Source organism: Haliaeetus albicilla, chromosome 10, assembly GCF_947461875.1.
Source record: "Haliaeetus albicilla chromosome 10, bHalAlb1.1, whole genome shotgun sequence".
In the NCBI taxonomy this organism is placed as follows: domain Eukaryota; kingdom Metazoa; phylum Chordata; class Aves; order Accipitriformes; family Accipitridae; genus Haliaeetus; species Haliaeetus albicilla.
In genome coordinates this window covers 28,878,179-28,894,424 of record NC_091492.1, presented here as the reverse complement: position 1 = coordinate 28,894,424, position 16,246 = coordinate 28,878,179, and the positions used below count along the sequence as shown (strand labels likewise).

The window sequence follows — 16,246 nt, the reverse complement described above, 5'->3', positions numbered from 1 at the left end:
CACTTTCTTCAGGTATGCTTTTTCATTAAATACTGGAACCTGCCTTGGAGCATGTTTCAACTCTTGTCCTAACAGTGTCTGAGTAATAACAAACATGATGGAGATGCTGGCACTCCCCATGGAGTGCAGAGCCCTCATCCCTTCCATTACAGCTTCTCAGCTTTTTTTGCTTGCTTAAAAAGCTGCATCAGTAGAGTAGTTTGTTTTGTTTTGTTTTTTTTTTTTTTAAAAGTGGAAGTATATGGTTTGTGGAATTTAGAAATACTTCTTTTCTGATTGCACTTCTCTTGTTATTACCAGGAATCCTCCCTTCATTTTAGTTTGTCAATTGGGGATTTACACAGCCATTCTGTTTCTTTTTATTGGAATCCCCAGTTGTGGATTTCTTCCTTCTTATTTTTCTGTTTGCAATTTCACCTTTTTAAGATCTGTGTAGCTTTAATTTGAGTCCTTAGCTGTTCAGAGTCTTGCTGCTTTGGTTTTACTTCCTGTAGAGAAAGAGGTAACGTTTCTGTTCTTCAGCCTCTGAAGTCTGGAACCTTTATAAAAAGTGGCCCTGTAGGAATTCACCCCCACACGCCTTTTTGCTTGCAAAAAGGTTTGTTTCACTCTGTTACTTGTTTGCAAACAGTTATTGGCAAACTGTTAAATGCACCCTGGGTCACATTTGTAAACGCAAAGTGTTAATCAGCCATTTCGTCTGGCACACTAGCATCAGTTAGTTTATAACCTTTAATACGTGTGCAAACACACTGAAATATGCCTCCTGTCCTAGGTATTAAACTGATGTGGTTTGATATTAAGGTGATAAATGGAGAGCTGATACACCAAAACAGCTTAGTGGGGATCAGGGCAGTTCTAAGACAAATATCATATAAGTAGTTTAAATACAATGCTTTAAAAGTCTGTGCTTCAGTAAAAGGCACTTCCGCCTCTAAGGCCTTTTTCCCCTTACTATTGAAAAAAATCTGGTGCTGATACTACAGTATTGCCCTTAGTATTCCTGCGTGTAGGAAGTGAGAGAACTTTGGCAGACATTTAACTGGATCCTCGGGAGCCAGAGGAACTGCATATCCAGAACTCCTGTGGTCCCAGCCCACAAGTGCTCTGTGTGTGTGGTACCCGCAATGCGGTCAGAGTGAATCCGTGGAGGAGAGCAGGATTGCCAGCAGGGAGTAGGCTGTGTCTGGTTTGTGAAAAATTGTAAAGTCAGCTGAATGTGGTATTTTGGGAGATGGCAGCATGTTGCACACGTGGTGTGGTGGAAGGGGTTTGCTGATCCCTTACTGCAGATACCCAACTTTGAACAGTAAAACCACGCTTTCTCCTGGGATGGTTTGTTGTGCTGGGAGATGGGGTGGGTGTTTCAGCACGCTGCCATGCAGTGTGGCTCTTCCACAGAAGGTGCATCCAGGTACAGAAGCTCCTGGAGCCATGTTTTCAGCCCTGTTACTGCGGTTGTCAAGCCAGCCACGGTGAATGAAACAAACTGTTCCGGTAAGAGCATAGTGTTGTTGCCGTAACTGCTCGCACGAAGAAGATGCTGTTGGCCAGAGATTGCCATCTTCCCCTTCCTGAAGGACACTTGTGCAAGCCCGTCATGTAGATGCAGCAAAGCAGCCTGCAGCCCATGCCGGGTCCCAAGGTGTGAAGGGTGCGTTGGACAAGTCGCCCCAGCCACTGCCTCTGGGGTGAGTGCCAGAGGTGGAGGTCTTGCTGTCCTCTGATAGAAATGTTGTGATGGAAAAGCATGTTCGTTTTCTCATTAACTTGAGGTCTGCGCTCATGAGAGCTATCGGTTGTTGTTTTTCGTAGATCTTCATGTGGATTAGAGGAACAAAGGTGGGCTTTTGGGGAGGACAGGGCTTTTGGGGCAGAAACGAGCCCTCTGTGGAGCTTTACCTTGGATTTGGGGATACGGTGTTCTGAGGTCTGTCAGCTGGGGCCGCAGCAGTGTCCAGGAACCTCTGGTCCAGCCTAGTTTTGCCTGCACTGGTACGCGTGGAGGGTGAATGGTGGGCATCCTTTCTGAGGGGGTGTTAGATGGAGCGGGTCGCGGCGAGCACTGTTCCTCAGTATGCTTGGCCGCCTATCTCCCCTCTCCCCCTCCTGTGACCATCCTCTTGGCTCAAAGTGTTCTTGCAAAAATACATCTGAAATAACTTTTGGTTCCTCTGGTGGGATTGGAGAAGGAGAGAAAAAGGTCTAATGGCTTATGGGTTATTCTCTTTCCATATTAATCATGATGGTATCAAGCCTGTTTTTAAAGGACTTATTGTATAGATTAAAATTTTATATCATCCCACATAGCCTTATAGAATATGTAAATATGGGTCACACAATAAATACATTGTGCTACAGAAAATATTTTGCACTACGTAGTTTCCTAAGTAATAAAGATATTCTGGCTGTTGTGTATTGTACTGTACAATTCCCATTCAAGTTTAGCTTTACCAGATACTAAGAAAAAAGCCTATTTTCTAACACTATACTGTAAGCATTTCTCAAAGGGATTTAAGAGGCTGACAGCAAAAGGAAATTGAGTTCTGTTAGGAAGACAAATCAGTGAGATCTAGTGCCCCTTCTGTCATGTTTCTGCAATTGCCTTATCAATGTGCAAGCTCTGTGAGTTTGGGAAAGGAACATTCACAGGCACTGCAGCAACTACAGAGCTAAGTGGAATGGGGACGCTGGCAAGGAACGAACTGGTAAGAAAAATGCTGTATTTCTCATCTGTTGAAAACAGATGCTATCGCATTTGGCAAAAGAGACAAATTAATCCATTCCATGCTCTCCTTTGAGTCCCCCCTTCTGTACAGAAGTGTTTATCTGTTTCACAGCCAAGCAGTTTCATATTCAAAGAAAAGATGCAAATGCGAAAAGGAACTGCAATAAAAATGGACTGTATCAAACCACTTTCCATGCAGGGGTCTTTGTAGGTACCAAATGTTGTTTGACTAGTGACAACAAATGCTACTACTGAGCCTCACTGCACTGCCAGTTGCACTTCATGATTAGTGTTGCATTGCTAAGACCCTTATCCCACCCCCCTCGACTCACGCTTGTCGGAGCTGTGCAGCATCCCACAGGCGGGCTCCGACGGGGAAAACAAATCTCCTTTGGAGGTGATTTGTCTCGTCCTTCATCGGAAACGGCAGCAGTGGGCAGCAGTGAAGAAGAGTCTGTTGGAGCGCAGTGCTATGCCAGACCCTGTGTGGATCGTCTCTGTTGTGCCGGGCTTGGTGCATCCCCCCCGGGGGCCGAGCCTCCCCAGGAAAGTCACCCACATGGCCGTACATAGGTGATGGGATGGGGATGAAGAGCCTTGCCATAAACAGCTCTAATGTGTGGTATGATACAGCAAACTGCAGCAGAGAGCTCCATCAGGGCACTGTCGTGGATGGGATGATTTTCTGGCAATCTGCCAATTAGGCAAACTTCAGGTTTGTCTAGCCTGGCCAAGTGGAGTAGCTTTTTGGCAATTTTGGTATATGTTTCATGTGTGGTTCTTAGTTTCAAGATGAGATGCTGTCCTGGTTTCAGCTGCGATAGAGTTAATTGTCTTCCTAGTAGCTGGTACAGTGTTATGTCTTGGGTTCAGTATGAGAAGAATGTTGATAACACACTGATGTTTTCAGTGGTTGCTAAGTAGTGTTTAGACCAAGTCAAGGATTTTTCAGCTTCTCATGCTCAGCCAGCGAGAAGGCTGGAGGGGGACAAGAAGTTGGGAGGGGACACAGCCAGGGCAGCTGACCCAAACTGGCCAAAGGGATATTCCATACCATGTGACGTCATGCCCAGTATTTAAACTGGGGGGAGTTGGCCTGGGGCAGGGATCGCTGCTCGGGAGCTAACTGGGCATCAGTTGGCAAGTGGTGAGCAATTGCATTGTGCATCACTTGGTTTGTGTGTTCCAGTCCTTTTATTATTATTGTCATTTTATGACTGTTGTTGCTATCGTTACTGGTTTCTTCCTTTCTGTTCTGTTGGCCTGTTCTTGTCTCAACCCATGAGTTTTATCTTTTTCCTTCCAATACTCTCCCACTGAGTGGGGGGGAGTGAGCGAGCGGCTGCGTGGTGCTCGATTGCTGGCTGGGGTTAAACCATGACAGACACGCTCAGAGCAGGTAGAAAACCCTGCAAGAGCAGCAGTAAATGGAGATGTGTGCAGTTGAACGTAGCTTAGTCTTCCCTGAAGAAGAGGGAATTGCGCCCACTACCAGCAAAGTAAAACACTCTCAGCTTGGCATCTTGTGTGGAAAGGCTGCGCTTTCCTCCCGTTGGATCCTGCTTTACCTGCAAAGATGGGTGAACCCGTGTATGGGGCACTCGGCTCCCAAAAGACCCCGTTACACGCCCCGGGGCAGTGTGCACGCAGGCGTGCTCCCGGCAAACATGCAGGGTGGGTGGATGGACTAGGGTGCAAAGAAGGAAAAGGGGCTGGAAGCAAATGACCCCCACCAGGAAGGTTAAAGCTGAAGGAAGAACCCAAATCTTGAGTGCCAGCCCTGCTCTCTGGTACCAGCTGTCCCCAGCTTCCCTGCCGTGTTTCCAGCAGAGCTCCCAGGAGCTGACACCGACCCCGCGTCTCATCTTGCATTCCAGCCCAAACAAGCTGTAAATATTTTGCACAGTTTTTTTTGCGTTGCGCTGGGCTTGGTTTCTAGGCTAAACCCTCCTGTTAACTGCTGATGGGAGAGTTTTCCAGAGAAGCTGGCAAGAAGCAGCGTGAACGTGCTGATGTGAATTTCGACGTTAATCTTCTGTAAATCGAGTGGCACATTTTTAAGGGACGGCCAGGAGAAATCTGAATAACGTTTCCATAGCACTCTGCGAGCCCGCGCTATTGAGATGAAATCTCATGGATGGAATTCAGTAGACGCAGCTGCTGTATCAGCGTCCAAATAATGTGCTGTTCTGTTCAGAAGCAACCCATAAATAGCAGGGCCGCCTGCGCCGGCCGGCAGAGCGGAACCACGCCGGGAGAGGTAGCGGTGGCACTGCTTGGACTGGAAGGGGCTTTAAAAGAGAATTAGCATGTCTGAGTCGAGGTCTCGCTATAGCGAATGTTTTGCTAACGCTTGGCGAGAAGTGATGCTGCAGGGTTTTGATTAAGGATGCTGGTCAAACTCGGTTTCTTTTATTCGTTTCCTATTAACCTCTCGACAACCCCTTGCGTTAGCATGGCGAGAGCAGGCGGGGGAGGCGTGTTCGGCCAGGGTTTCCTATTCGAGTAGGAACTTTGTGAGATGGTCCTGGAGAGTGAGGAGGGGGCTCTTGCTGCTGTCCTACCAGCCAACTGCCTGGGGGTCTGATGCCCCCCTGGGACGCTGGGCTGTGGGAGAAAGGGGGAGCTGCCAGATTTACATTAGTGGGGAAAGATGTCAGCAGCTGGAAGCTGAAACCTGGCAAATTCCTGCTGGAAACAAAGGACAGGCTTTTAGACACGAATTTAATGAGCAACTGGGGGAACTGGCCAGGGTCAGAGAGGGATCCTGTGTCACTTGGAAGATGGCTTGGTTCCGTCATGGGCTCTCTGGCCCCACGGTGACGCCCGGGTGAGGATGCAGGGCCCACGTGCAGGAGGGGAGAGGACGATAGATAACGGAGTGCTTCCTTTTAGCCGGGACATCCCTGGGGATTTACAGCTGCTGCGTTCGGGTGGAACTGTGTTAACTTTTGCTTCCTGTTCTCATGTCAGCTTCATCTTTTCTATTTTATTAAGCACTTCATAATTTAAAGGCTGATACCCCACATAAAAGTGATGCTGTTATAACCTCTTACAACTTGGGTTTTCCAGGCACAATGACTGAGCAGCAAAGTCCCCCCGAGCAGATGGCGACTGGGGAGGGTGCTGGCGAGCGAGGTGGCAATTACAAGGTATACTGGGGGCAACTGGTTACAGATGGACTTCGGGTGATGCAATGCTGTAGGTCACTGTGCGTTGCAGCGTGCAAGGCTGGTACCGGTGTCAAAGTGCTGCAGGTTGCACTGGGGAAGCAGACGGCCTCCGGCTCTCCTAATGCAGCGGCACATTAGTGTCACTGCTCTGATAAATCTGCTCCTCGCCCACCGAGCTGAGCTGTGCAGGGCTGCGGGCCGGGGAGGGAGGCTTCGTCCAGGGGATTTGCTGCTGCCTGGCAGGAGGAGACGCTGCTCGCTGCGTTTGTGGCTGCCAAGTACATTTGCCTGCTGGTCTGGTGTGCAGCTGCGCAGCATTTTAATTCAGGAGATGAAAGTATCCCGTCACGGTGGGGATCGCCTGTTGGTTTGAGCAGTGAAACTCCCTGGGTGTTTTTTTAGGTTGTAATTCTTATGCTCGTAGGTTGGTTAGAGGTAAATCAGCTGTGGGTGTTGCAATGGCTGCAGCTCATCCTGCAGCTTGGGAAGCTGGCTCCTGGCCGGGGAAGGCTGGAGGTGGGAGCAGATCCTGCAAATGGGGTAAAGAGGTGCTGGGAGCTTGGGCTGCTTATTGCTTTGGGATGGAAAGAAGTTCCTGAGGACCAAGGGTGTCACCACCATCCCTTGACACCCTCCCATCACGTGGTGTCTGTAGGAGGCTCTGTCCTTGTCCCGGGTGCAGGGGTTTCAGCTGGGACCCCTTTAGGGCAGGGGCTGGGGGGTGCCTGGCCACACGTGTGTGCAGCCTGGCTGCCGTGCTGACCCTCCTGGTCCCCAAGTTGTGCCAGGCACCCTGGGCCATGCTCCCTGCTGTGCTCCGGCCACTGGTACTGGCTTGAACTTGTCCTGCAGCTCAACCTCAAAGCTCTGCTGAGAGCAGGGGGTCCTGAGGAGGTATTGTAGTCTCTGCACCTGGCAGGGCTTAGAGGAAAACACCGAAAAATGAGCTTGTTCCATGAGGTGAATGAGGTGAAGCCAGGGGAAATGAATGGATCTGGAGGGAGCAGTGAGAAGGAAAGGACGGGCCGTGACCAGGCTGGGGTTGGGAGACCACAGCCCGCTGCCCCGGAGGTCTCTTAGCACAAACCCTCTGCGTTTTCACTGCTGTGTTTTCAGCCTGTCATGGATGAAATACCGGTCCATGTTTTACTGAGCAAATGTCTTTGGCTGTGGAGCGAAGCCTGGGAGCTGTCTGTCGGGGCAGAGGCACGTGGCAGGATCCAGCCCTGCTGCAGGAGAGGAGTGACGTCGGGGCAGCGGGAACGGAGGGGACACGGCTGGAGCACTTTGCTCTGCTGCTGCTTGCATTTGCCAAGGGGGGGTCCTGCACCAAGTGCAGGGCGCTTCCCCCCGACGTGGCTGCAGCAGCAGCCGACGGCATCTCTCCCCACTTTAGATCACGATCTACGAGCTGGAGAATTTCCAGGGGAAGAAGTGTGAGCTGACGGAGGAGCTCCCTAACATCACTGAGAGAGAGCTGGAGAAGGTGGGCTCCATCCAGGTGGAGTCTGGCCCGTAAGTCCAGGGTGCAGAGGATGGACAAGCCCCGGGGTGAGGGGGTAGGGGACAGGGAAAGCATCCCCCACCTCCCGCTCACGGGCAACAGCAGCACTGCCTTGTGCTGGCGTGCTCCCCCCGTGCGCGAGTGGCTGTGCTGTCCCCAACCCTCCGGTCCCGCAGGTGGCTGGGCTTCGAGCGGCAAGCCTTTGCCGGCGAGCAGTTTGTGCTGGAGAAGGGCGACTACCCACGCTGGGACTCCTGGTCCAACAGCCACAACAGCGACAGCCTGATGTCCATCCGTCCCCTCCAGATCGTGAGTAGCAGCTGTGTTGGGGTGTCTCTGCCTCCAGGGACAAGCAGCATGGCCACAGCAATGGGGACTGCCAGGCTGGGAGGGTCTCGGGGGGCGGGGGGCATGCAGGGCAGGGCAGCCCCTGACCCGAGCTTTCCCCCAGGACAGCCCTGACCACAAGATCCACCTCTTTGAGAACGCGGGCTACACCGGGCGGAAGATGGAGATCGTGGATGATGATGTCCCCAGCCTCTGGGCCCACGGCTTCCAGGACCGCGTGGCCAGCGTCAGGGCCCTGAATGGAACGTAAGGACGGTGGCACCGGGGACATGCGGGGACATCCCAACGAGGCCCCATCCCGTGGCACCGTGGTTGGTCCCCCCCGGGGTGGTGGCAGAGATGCCTGGCACAGCCCCTGCAGCAGGGACAGGGCAGCTGTGCCCACGATGCTGCTCGTGCCCATCATGTCCCTTGCTGCCTCCCCACTGCCACCCTTTCCCTGGCCCGCAGGGAGTGAAGGGGACCGAGGCGGTGTCACTCGGGCTGTGTGACAGCTCCTCGCCCTGACCCAGGGCTCTGCTGGGCACCGCTGCAGGAGCGGTGGAGCCATGGCCCCTTCTGTGCCCTGGGCTCTCCAACCCCTCCTGGCACGATGGCGTTTCCCACTCGGGCTCTGCAGCTGCAGCCTCATTGCAGGGGCACTTGGTGCTGATGATGGAGCAGCAGCCCGGGGCAGCTCTGCAGAGCATCGCGTGGCTGCGGTGGGCAGAGGCACCGGCACAGCCTCTGGGGTGGTACGGGGAAGCTGCCCTCCCGCTCTGGGCAAGGGGACACGTGTCTACTGGGGGTGGGGGGCTGCAGCTGGGCAGCCGGAGCTGACCCCGGGGCACTGCTGAGCGCTGCCTCCATCCCCTGCAGGTGGGTGGGCTACGAGTACCCGGGGTACCGGGGCCGCCAGCACGTCTTCGAGAAAGGCGAGTACCGCCACTGGAACGAGTGGGACGCCAACCAGCCCCTCATCCAGTCCGTGCGCCGTGTGCGGGACCAGCAGTGGCACCAGCGGGGCTGCTTCGAGAACAGCTGAGGGATGCCCCGGCCCCCCCACTGCCCCCGCTGCCGCCCATGCTGGGGACCGGCTGACGTGATGCCGCCGGCTGATGCCGTGACGTTGGTGTTTTTTTTGTGCAAAAACCTTAATAAAGCTCTGAGCTGGAGGCTGCTGGGGGCCTGCCCGGTCCTGGGCTGGGGTCATGCTTGTGTGGGGGTTGCAGTGAGTGGAGCTGTGGTCTGGGGATGGTGGGACGTGGATGGGTGCCGTGGCAGTGCCCCCAGCATCTCCTGTGCTGAGCAGAAATGGGGAAAGAGCGAGTATTTGCAGTGTTATGTAAAGGTTGCAGCTTTCAAAAAATAACTCCCTGTGGTACCGTGGCACGGTGCTGACATGGCCAGCATGCGGAGGCGAGCCCTGGGACAGCTCAGCCCTGAGAGGGATGGTCTCAGGGCATTTGCCAAGGGTTTTTCCTATGACTGTGTCCCTTCTCAAAGCAAGTCCCTGCGCCCGGGGAGCTCTGCTTGCGGCTCCTTCCCTACTTTCCTAAGCCCTGCCTGCTCTGCTGCGGAATGGCATCCAGCCCAAAGGGGTTGGTGGTGGCTTAGGGGGTCCTGGGGGACATGGGGAGCCTCAGGGCCCGTGGGGCTGGGGTGGCCCCAGGAGCAGTGGGGATGGGGAAAACCATCATCCCTGGGTGGTGCCAGGCCTTGTGCACCCCAAAGGGGGTCTCACCTCGCAGGCTGAGGGCTGTGCCCGGCCCCAGCACCCTGCAGGGCCCCCAACCCGGCCCTGAGCAAGCTTCCCACCAGCACCCAGGGCTGTTGCTCCCTGGGGATGATCTCTGACACGTGGGGCAGCCGTTCTGGTTGCAAAGGCAGAGGTTAGAGGGTCCTCTGGGCCACGTACACTGAGGGTGCCGGTGGGAAGCTGGGCATCCCAGCATTGAGTAACCTCAGCTGTGCAGGCAGACCCCTGCCACGGGGGCACAGCGGCTGCGTTTGGGGACCACCTGAGGCTGGTGGCAGAGCTAGGAGATGTGCTCAAAGCTGCCCGAGCACTTCGTGACGGGCACCAAACAGCCGCTCCAGAGCTTTTCTTTCTGGACCTGGGTTTGCCGCTATTAAAGGAGATTGCGTGGCCCTGAGCGGCAAAAGCTGTTTCCAGCACAGTCCACGGGGCTGCCTGTGGCTGCCCGCGGCATCATCGCTGCCCATGGCTGAGATGAGTGAAAACCGGCCCGGCAGAGCTAAGCGAGGGAATCGCAGCCCGGCAAGAGCCATGCTGAGCACCATGTCTGCCACTCACTGGGGTGCGCGAGGGGCCGGGATGTGCCAGATGGAAGCCACGGGGATGCACGTGCCCTGCACTGGGACCTGGGGCGGGTCCATGGGGGTCCTGGCCCAGGCATCCCTATGAATTAGCCCAGGGAGATGGGGAGGACGGTGGCTGGATCCCTCTGCGGTGCTGCAGCTGGAGGCACAGGGAATGAAGGATGGTGGCGAGACCGGGAACCTTGTAGGCACTTGCTCAGAAACCCGACCTGCCAAAACCTGTCGGTGGCATGGCGTGAATTCTTGCAGAGCCTGTGGCCCCCACAGCCCCTTGAGGCCCCATCACCCACAGCCGGGGCACCTGCAGACTGTGGGGACCGACCCCTCTCTGCGTCGCTGCCAGGGGAGGCTCAAGTCGCAATACGGCAGAGGTGACCCTGCGTGCGGCCGTGCTGGAGCTGGGGGGTGGCCAGAGGTGCCATTGGGGGGGCTGTAGCATGCTGGCACGGACATGGCTGGTGGCACATCTGCTGCGGGACCCCCATGAAATGTTGCATGCAGGAGAGAGCTGGTCTGGGCCACGTTACTGCTGTGTGACACTTGCTAGGGTGACGAGGGGGATCCCACTTCTGCAGGGGCTGAGAGGGGGCTGTGGGTGCTGCACAGCACCCAGGGAGTCTGATAGCTTTTTTTGTCATCCCACCCCACTGCAAAACTCACTTTGCTGCAGCTAAAATCAGCCCACGGTCCTGATGTGTCCTCCCAGGTCAGCCGGCAGCAAGATGCCCCGAAGGGGTTTTGCTGCTGTCCTTAACCCCCAGCTCGTCCCTGGGCAGGTGCTGCCCATGCCAGATACAGGCCGGGTATGGGGTCATGTCCCAGGATGCGAGCTCCCGCTGCTGACCTCAGCTTTGTCCTGGTGTGATGGAGGGACCTCCGTGCTGCTGTTCCTGCGGCCCTGTGGGGCTGAGACGCTTCTCAGGGACCTCAGATGGGTGGGGGGATAATGGAGAAGGAGCCCAACACCTGGCACTCAGGTGCCCCCACGCTCAGGCTGAGGATGCTGCCCGGTGCTGACCCACTGCATCGTGCCACCAGGACCAGATCCTGCCCCGGGCCATCCCCGAAGCGCCGGGTCGGCCACGGGAGACGGCAGCGGGAAGGGGGTCCCGTGGCGTCCCCAGGCCCGGGAGCCTTGCAGGGTCCCTCTGCGGCAGCACCGGCATCGACACTGGCACCGGCAGCGGGGTGCGGGCGCTCCCTTGCTGGGGATGCAGACGGGCAGAGCCAGACGTTTACCAGTTATTTGAAGGCTCGTTTTATCGCGCATGGAAAGAGCCAACTTCAGCAGTTTTCAGCAGTTCCAGCGGCGGGGCGGCTCGCTGGTTTGTTGGAGGGATAAAGTCTCTGGCTCCAAAACTCCTGAAGCAGGGCTGGCGGGCGCTTTGTTTGCAAGGGCCGGTCTGGGTCTTGGCATGCATTCGGCTGATGCATGCAAACTCCAAATCTCCTTGCCAACAAACCCAACAAAGCGGGTGACTCGAATGTGAAAGCTAATGAAATAACTCTCCGACTTGGTGTTTGGGGAGACAAAGGCTGCGGCTGATCAGCTGACCTTGGTTTTCATTGGGTTTTAATCCAGCATTCTCGCTTTGAATCATGCTTTAACTATTTTGTAAATAGTTTTGGCACCATTCTTCTGCGGCTCGGTATAAATTCCACCTCTCGGCCCCAGCCCTTCACTGGCTCAAGCGGGTACTGGTATAACTGGTAAGACTTTTCTATTTATTGTGCTCTTTTTTATCATTGCCTCCTCCCGACCCCCGGTGCCGGAGCTCCCTTCCGCAACGCCAGGCAGAGGTGCGGAGGTGGCAGTGGGATGCGGGCATGCTGGCCGGGGGTGAGCTGCAGGGATGGTCCTGTCCCTGCAGCCCAAACCAGGTGGCCAGCTCAGGAGTATTGCCGTCTGGCTGTGGCTCGGTTTTTGTTTTATTGGGAATGAGCCGTTTTCACCTGCTTTGGAGCCTGCTCAGATACTGGGGGTCCCACTGGGCTTGAGAACGAGGGTCCTTCGTAGGGGCGGCTGTGCCAGGCGGAGCCGGGAGGGCTTGGCACCGGCGACCCTGCACAAGTACATGCACATGCCTGTGCATGGCCGGGGCTGGTGGTGGGAGCCCTGGTGCTTCTCCCCATCACCCCATTCAGGCACTCATGGGACAGGGACTCCTCAGCTGTCACTTGCTGGGCAGGGACAGTAGGAAAAGCCTTGGCTGCAGGGGCTGGGCTCCCCCGGGAATGACTCGGGAATGGCCTGGGCTCATGGGTCCCCTCGCTCCCGGCTGGAGACCCTTTGCAGGTTCCACCATGGGTGATGCTGCCCTAGGACTATCGCCTGGGCTCCTCCATGAGCCTGGGGAGGTTTGTGGTGCTGAGCAGCCCGGAGCAGGGACTGGGCCTAGAGAACCCAGCCTGCGCCCGCCCCACTGCGAGCCCCAGCCCTGGCACCCCTCTCCCCTTTCTGGGCAACTCGGCAGCAAGCAGTAGCCAGCGGCCGGGCAGGCTGTGGAGCACAGACGTGGGGCACGGACACGGGGCTGTAAGCACAGTCCTGAGTGCATCCTCAATTGCAGCTTTTAACCTTCTGAGTTTTCCTCTCAAGGCAGCGGACAACCCAGCTTATAATGGCTTCCGAGCACCAAATGCCAGCCTCCAAGCAGCAGCAAGCCAGCTCCAAGGTCAGTGTGTGGCTTCTCTGCTCTGCGGCAGGGCCCGTGCACCCTCAGCCTTGCCGAGCACCCAAATTATCCCCCCGGGACTCCAGCGAGGCTAGGAGCAGCTGAGCTGCCACCATGCAGCCCCTCACCAGCACCCCGCGGTGCTACTGGCTGGTGCTGACCGTCGCCGGCTGCGGTGCCGAGCCGTTCGCAGAGGGACGAGGGGACGGGGAGGAGGGTGGGAGATGCATAGGATTTTGCTGGCATCCCACGGCCCCAGTACAGGCAGAAGCGGGTGGGAACGGATCAACTCCTAATCTCCCGCCACCTCTGCAGACACAGCAGATCTGCCCCCGCCGCCCCACTGACCCATGAAATCTGTGCTGAGCTGGCGGCTCTCGGCCCCCCGGGCTGCCCCAGTGCCTCCCCCGTGTGTGCTGGGTGCCCTGCTCGCTGTGTCCCGCCGGCAGCCGCGATGCTCGAGGCAGAGCCTGGGTAGCTCAGCGGTTTGAAGTCTGGTGTGAGCGCAGGCATCCCTCTGTGAGCAGCACCAGGGCGCTGGGCCGGCGCTGGCAGGGACTCGCAGGCATCCAGGAGCGAGAGCTGTGTGCTCAGAGGGATGGAAATGTTGGTTCGTGCTTGCAGGCTGGTTAAAAGCCACTGATACGCAGGTTTTGGGGGGCAGCGCGAGGTCTGGGCTGCAGCAGATGTGGGGCTGGGCTGAGCCAGTGGTTGGGGACAGCGTGTGCCCCCCACGTCGTGGTGCCAGGGGTGGCGTGCCCCACTCTGAGGTCCCCGCTCTCTTTCAGATTGCCATCTTTGAGCAGGAGAACTTCCAGGGTCGCTGCCATGAGCTCAGCGGTGCCTGCCCCAACCTGAAGGAAGCCGGCGTGGACAAAGTGGGCTCCATCCTCGTGCACTCCGGACCGTATGTGCTGGGGGGGCTGGGAGGTCACGGTGGTGCGTGGGAGGGAGGCAGGGGCTGGGATGTGGAGGGGATCCCCCCATTGCCGGCACGTGCGCTGCACCCTGGATTTCATGTGGCCAATGCTGCTGTGCTGCTTCCCCACCTCGCCCCAGTGGGTGCCCAGTGCCAGTGGGCAAACAGGGGGTCACTGGGTCCCCTGGGCGGGCTGGTATCCCCCAACCCTGCTTGGTGAGAGGGGAGCTAGCACAGATCGCAACGTCCCCCCTAGTTTGGTTCCCTTCCTTTTGGGAGCAGGGACAGGCAGGGACGGCAGCCCCTCTGCAGTGCGCAGCGCTGCCGGCGGAACCTCCTCTCCCCATCCGCCTGCTGAGCCCTGTGCGCGCTCTCAGAGAGGGGCTCTGCTCCCCAGGCTGGGGGCTCTGGGCAATGGGGACCCCCTGAAAAGTGCCTGGGGAAGCGCCGGGGTGTGTTCCCTGCCTGCACCCCACGGCTGGCAGGGCGCTGCACCCAGAAACAACGGGGCAGCTGTGGAGCGCCCCGGCAGGAGCACAGCCCCACGGGAGCTGCGTGGGTGATCCCGTCCTTCTGCGGGTTCCCAGGGACCAAGGATGGGTGGCCACCACGTCGAAGCATCCACGCCGGCAAGTCCTGCGATGCCGTTGCCAGCAGAGAGCTGGGACTGGCTGTGCCGGGCCCTGAGCGTGGGACGGAGGCATTGCTCCGCAGGCAGGGCTGCCCGCTCCCACCCTGGCACTGCTGCCGGCACCTTACCAGGCACCATGGTGCTCGTTTCCATTTTCCAACAGGGAGCAGAGGGGCCTGTGCCCTGCTAGGGGGGCATAGCTGGGGGTTCAGCCCGAGAGTGTTTGCCAGGGTCGGTGCTGGAGTGCTGGTCCCTGTGCCGCTGCCCCGTCTGAAGCTCGTCCCCTGCTCTCTTCCAGCTGGGTGGGCTACGAGCAGGCAAGCTGCAAAGGGGAGCAGTTTGTGTTTGAGAAGGGGGAGTACCCCCGCTGGGACTCCTGGACCAACAGCCGGAGAAGCGACAGCATCACTTCCCTGAGACCCATCAAAGTGGTGAGAGCACCCAGACAGCCACTACCCACCCGCCAGACCAAGGTCTGCAGCCAGAAGTCTTCCCCAGCCTTCCCCCGCCCTCCCCAGCCCCGCGGGCGGAGGGGCACCCCCTCCTGCGCACCCTCGCCCCAGCCCTCGGGGCCCAGGGAGCCGGTGGGGGGGTCGGAGGGAGCGCGGGGACGGGGGCAGTGGTAGGTGACCCCAAGAGCGAAGGACGTCTGCTGGTAAGTCTGGCAGTGCCCGCGCAGGCGCCGGCTCTCTGAGCTGGATGGGGGGATGCAGAGCACCCCTGCCATCGGTGGGAGTGGTGGCACGCGGTGCCGGTCCCTCACCTCGGTTTCCCCACAGCCCTGGGCTTTGCCCCCCCCCCCCCCCCCCCCGCCCAGCCCTGGGTGCCGGTGGCCGCTGACGCCCCATTTCTGCTCTCCCCGCTGCAGGACAGCCAGGAGCACAAGATCGTGCTGTACGAAAACCCCAGCTTCACCGGCAAGAAGATCGAAATCATAGACGACGATGTGCCCAGCTTCCATGCACACGGCTACCAGGAGAAGGTCTCATCTGTGCGGGTGCAGAGTGGCACGTGAGTACCGGGGACGGTGGGACTCGGGTGATGCCGGAGCATCACATGGCTGAGGAGCCTCAGCTGTGCCGTGGTACGGGCGATGGTGCGGTGTGTGACCCGCGTGCTTGCCTTGGCAGGTGGGTGGGATACCAGTACCCTGGCTACAGGGGCTACCAGTACCTGTTTGAAAAGGGGGACTACAAGGACAGCTCAGATTTCGGCGCTCAGCACCCCCAGATCCAGTCGGTTAGGCGCATCCGGGACATGCAGTGGCACCAGCGTGGCGCCTACCACCCCACCAACTAGACCCCCCGGCCCGTGCCGGGGCGCGGGGAGCAGAGCAAGCTTTCCCCCGGCCACCGCTGTCCCCCCACGGCCTCGCCTCCCGCCTCCCTCCGTGTGATGCACACCGCTGCCAAAGCAACTGAATAAAGCTTGGAGTTTCAAAGTCCTGGCTCTGGCCCCTTCATTCCTGGGGTGGGGGGGTTGCAGAGGGACCCCACCAGCGGTATGCCCGTCCTGACCGCATGCTCCTGGGCGGGGAGGGGGAGCCCACTGCCGCACGCCCGATGCTCTCAGTGCCGCCCGCCTCCCCCTTCATCGCCGGCGGCATCGCCGACCGGCGCTGGTAGACCACCAAACCGCCCACAGGGAGGTGAGCTGGAGGCTCAGCCGGAGGGACAGGAGCTGCTCACCTCCTCCACGGCCAGCACCCCTGGGTGGCCGGCCCAACTACCACGGCTGCGCGGCTCAGCCCTGTCCTGGGGTGCACGGGCAAGGGCGAGCGTCTCCTCCGCAGCCACGCATCCCGCTGTGGCTGGCAAAAGTGTCCCTGAAGCACCGTGGTGCCAGGGCAGATGCAATGATGGCTGGGGGGTTTGCCATCTCAGTCAGGACTCCTCCAAGCCAAATAATTGCTTTAGTTATTAGGCATTGTAAGCTTTAATTAGCAA

General features: G+C 57.9%; 2 protein-coding genes across 3 annotated transcripts; both read left to right on the top strand.

Annotated features, from left to right (window-relative positions):
* The first annotated feature begins 169 nt into the window (after positions 1-169).
* CRYBB3 (crystallin beta B3) lies at positions 170-8,966 on the top strand. Its single transcript, XM_069794544.1, has 6 exons — positions 170-1,691; positions 5,801-5,880; positions 7,298-7,416; positions 7,582-7,714; positions 7,857-7,999; positions 8,612-8,966. Exons 2-6 carry the CDS (start codon positions 5,806-5,808, stop codon positions 8,775-8,777), a joined length of 636 nt encoding a protein of 211 aa, XP_069650645.1. The 5' UTR covers positions 170-1,691; positions 5,801-5,805; the 3' UTR covers positions 8,778-8,966.
* A 2,684-nt stretch (positions 8,967-11,650) lies between these two features.
* On the top strand, positions 11,651-15,741 carry CRYBB2 (crystallin beta B2). 2 transcript variants are annotated; one of them, XM_069794542.1, is made up of 6 exons: positions 11,651-11,785; positions 12,675-12,750; positions 13,539-13,657; positions 14,599-14,773; positions 15,169-15,311; positions 15,431-15,741. In XM_069794542.1, exons 2-6 carry the CDS (start codon positions 12,697-12,699, stop codon positions 15,597-15,599), a joined length of 660 nt encoding a protein of 219 aa, XP_069650643.1. In that variant the 5' UTR covers positions 11,651-11,785; positions 12,675-12,696; the 3' UTR covers positions 15,600-15,741. The 2 variants fall into 2 exon arrangements, with proteins under 2 accessions (XP_069650643.1, XP_069650644.1); XM_069794543.1 differs by having other exon boundaries at positions 11,654-11,785; positions 14,599-14,731.
* The last annotated feature ends 505 nt before the right edge of the window (positions 15,742-16,246 follow it).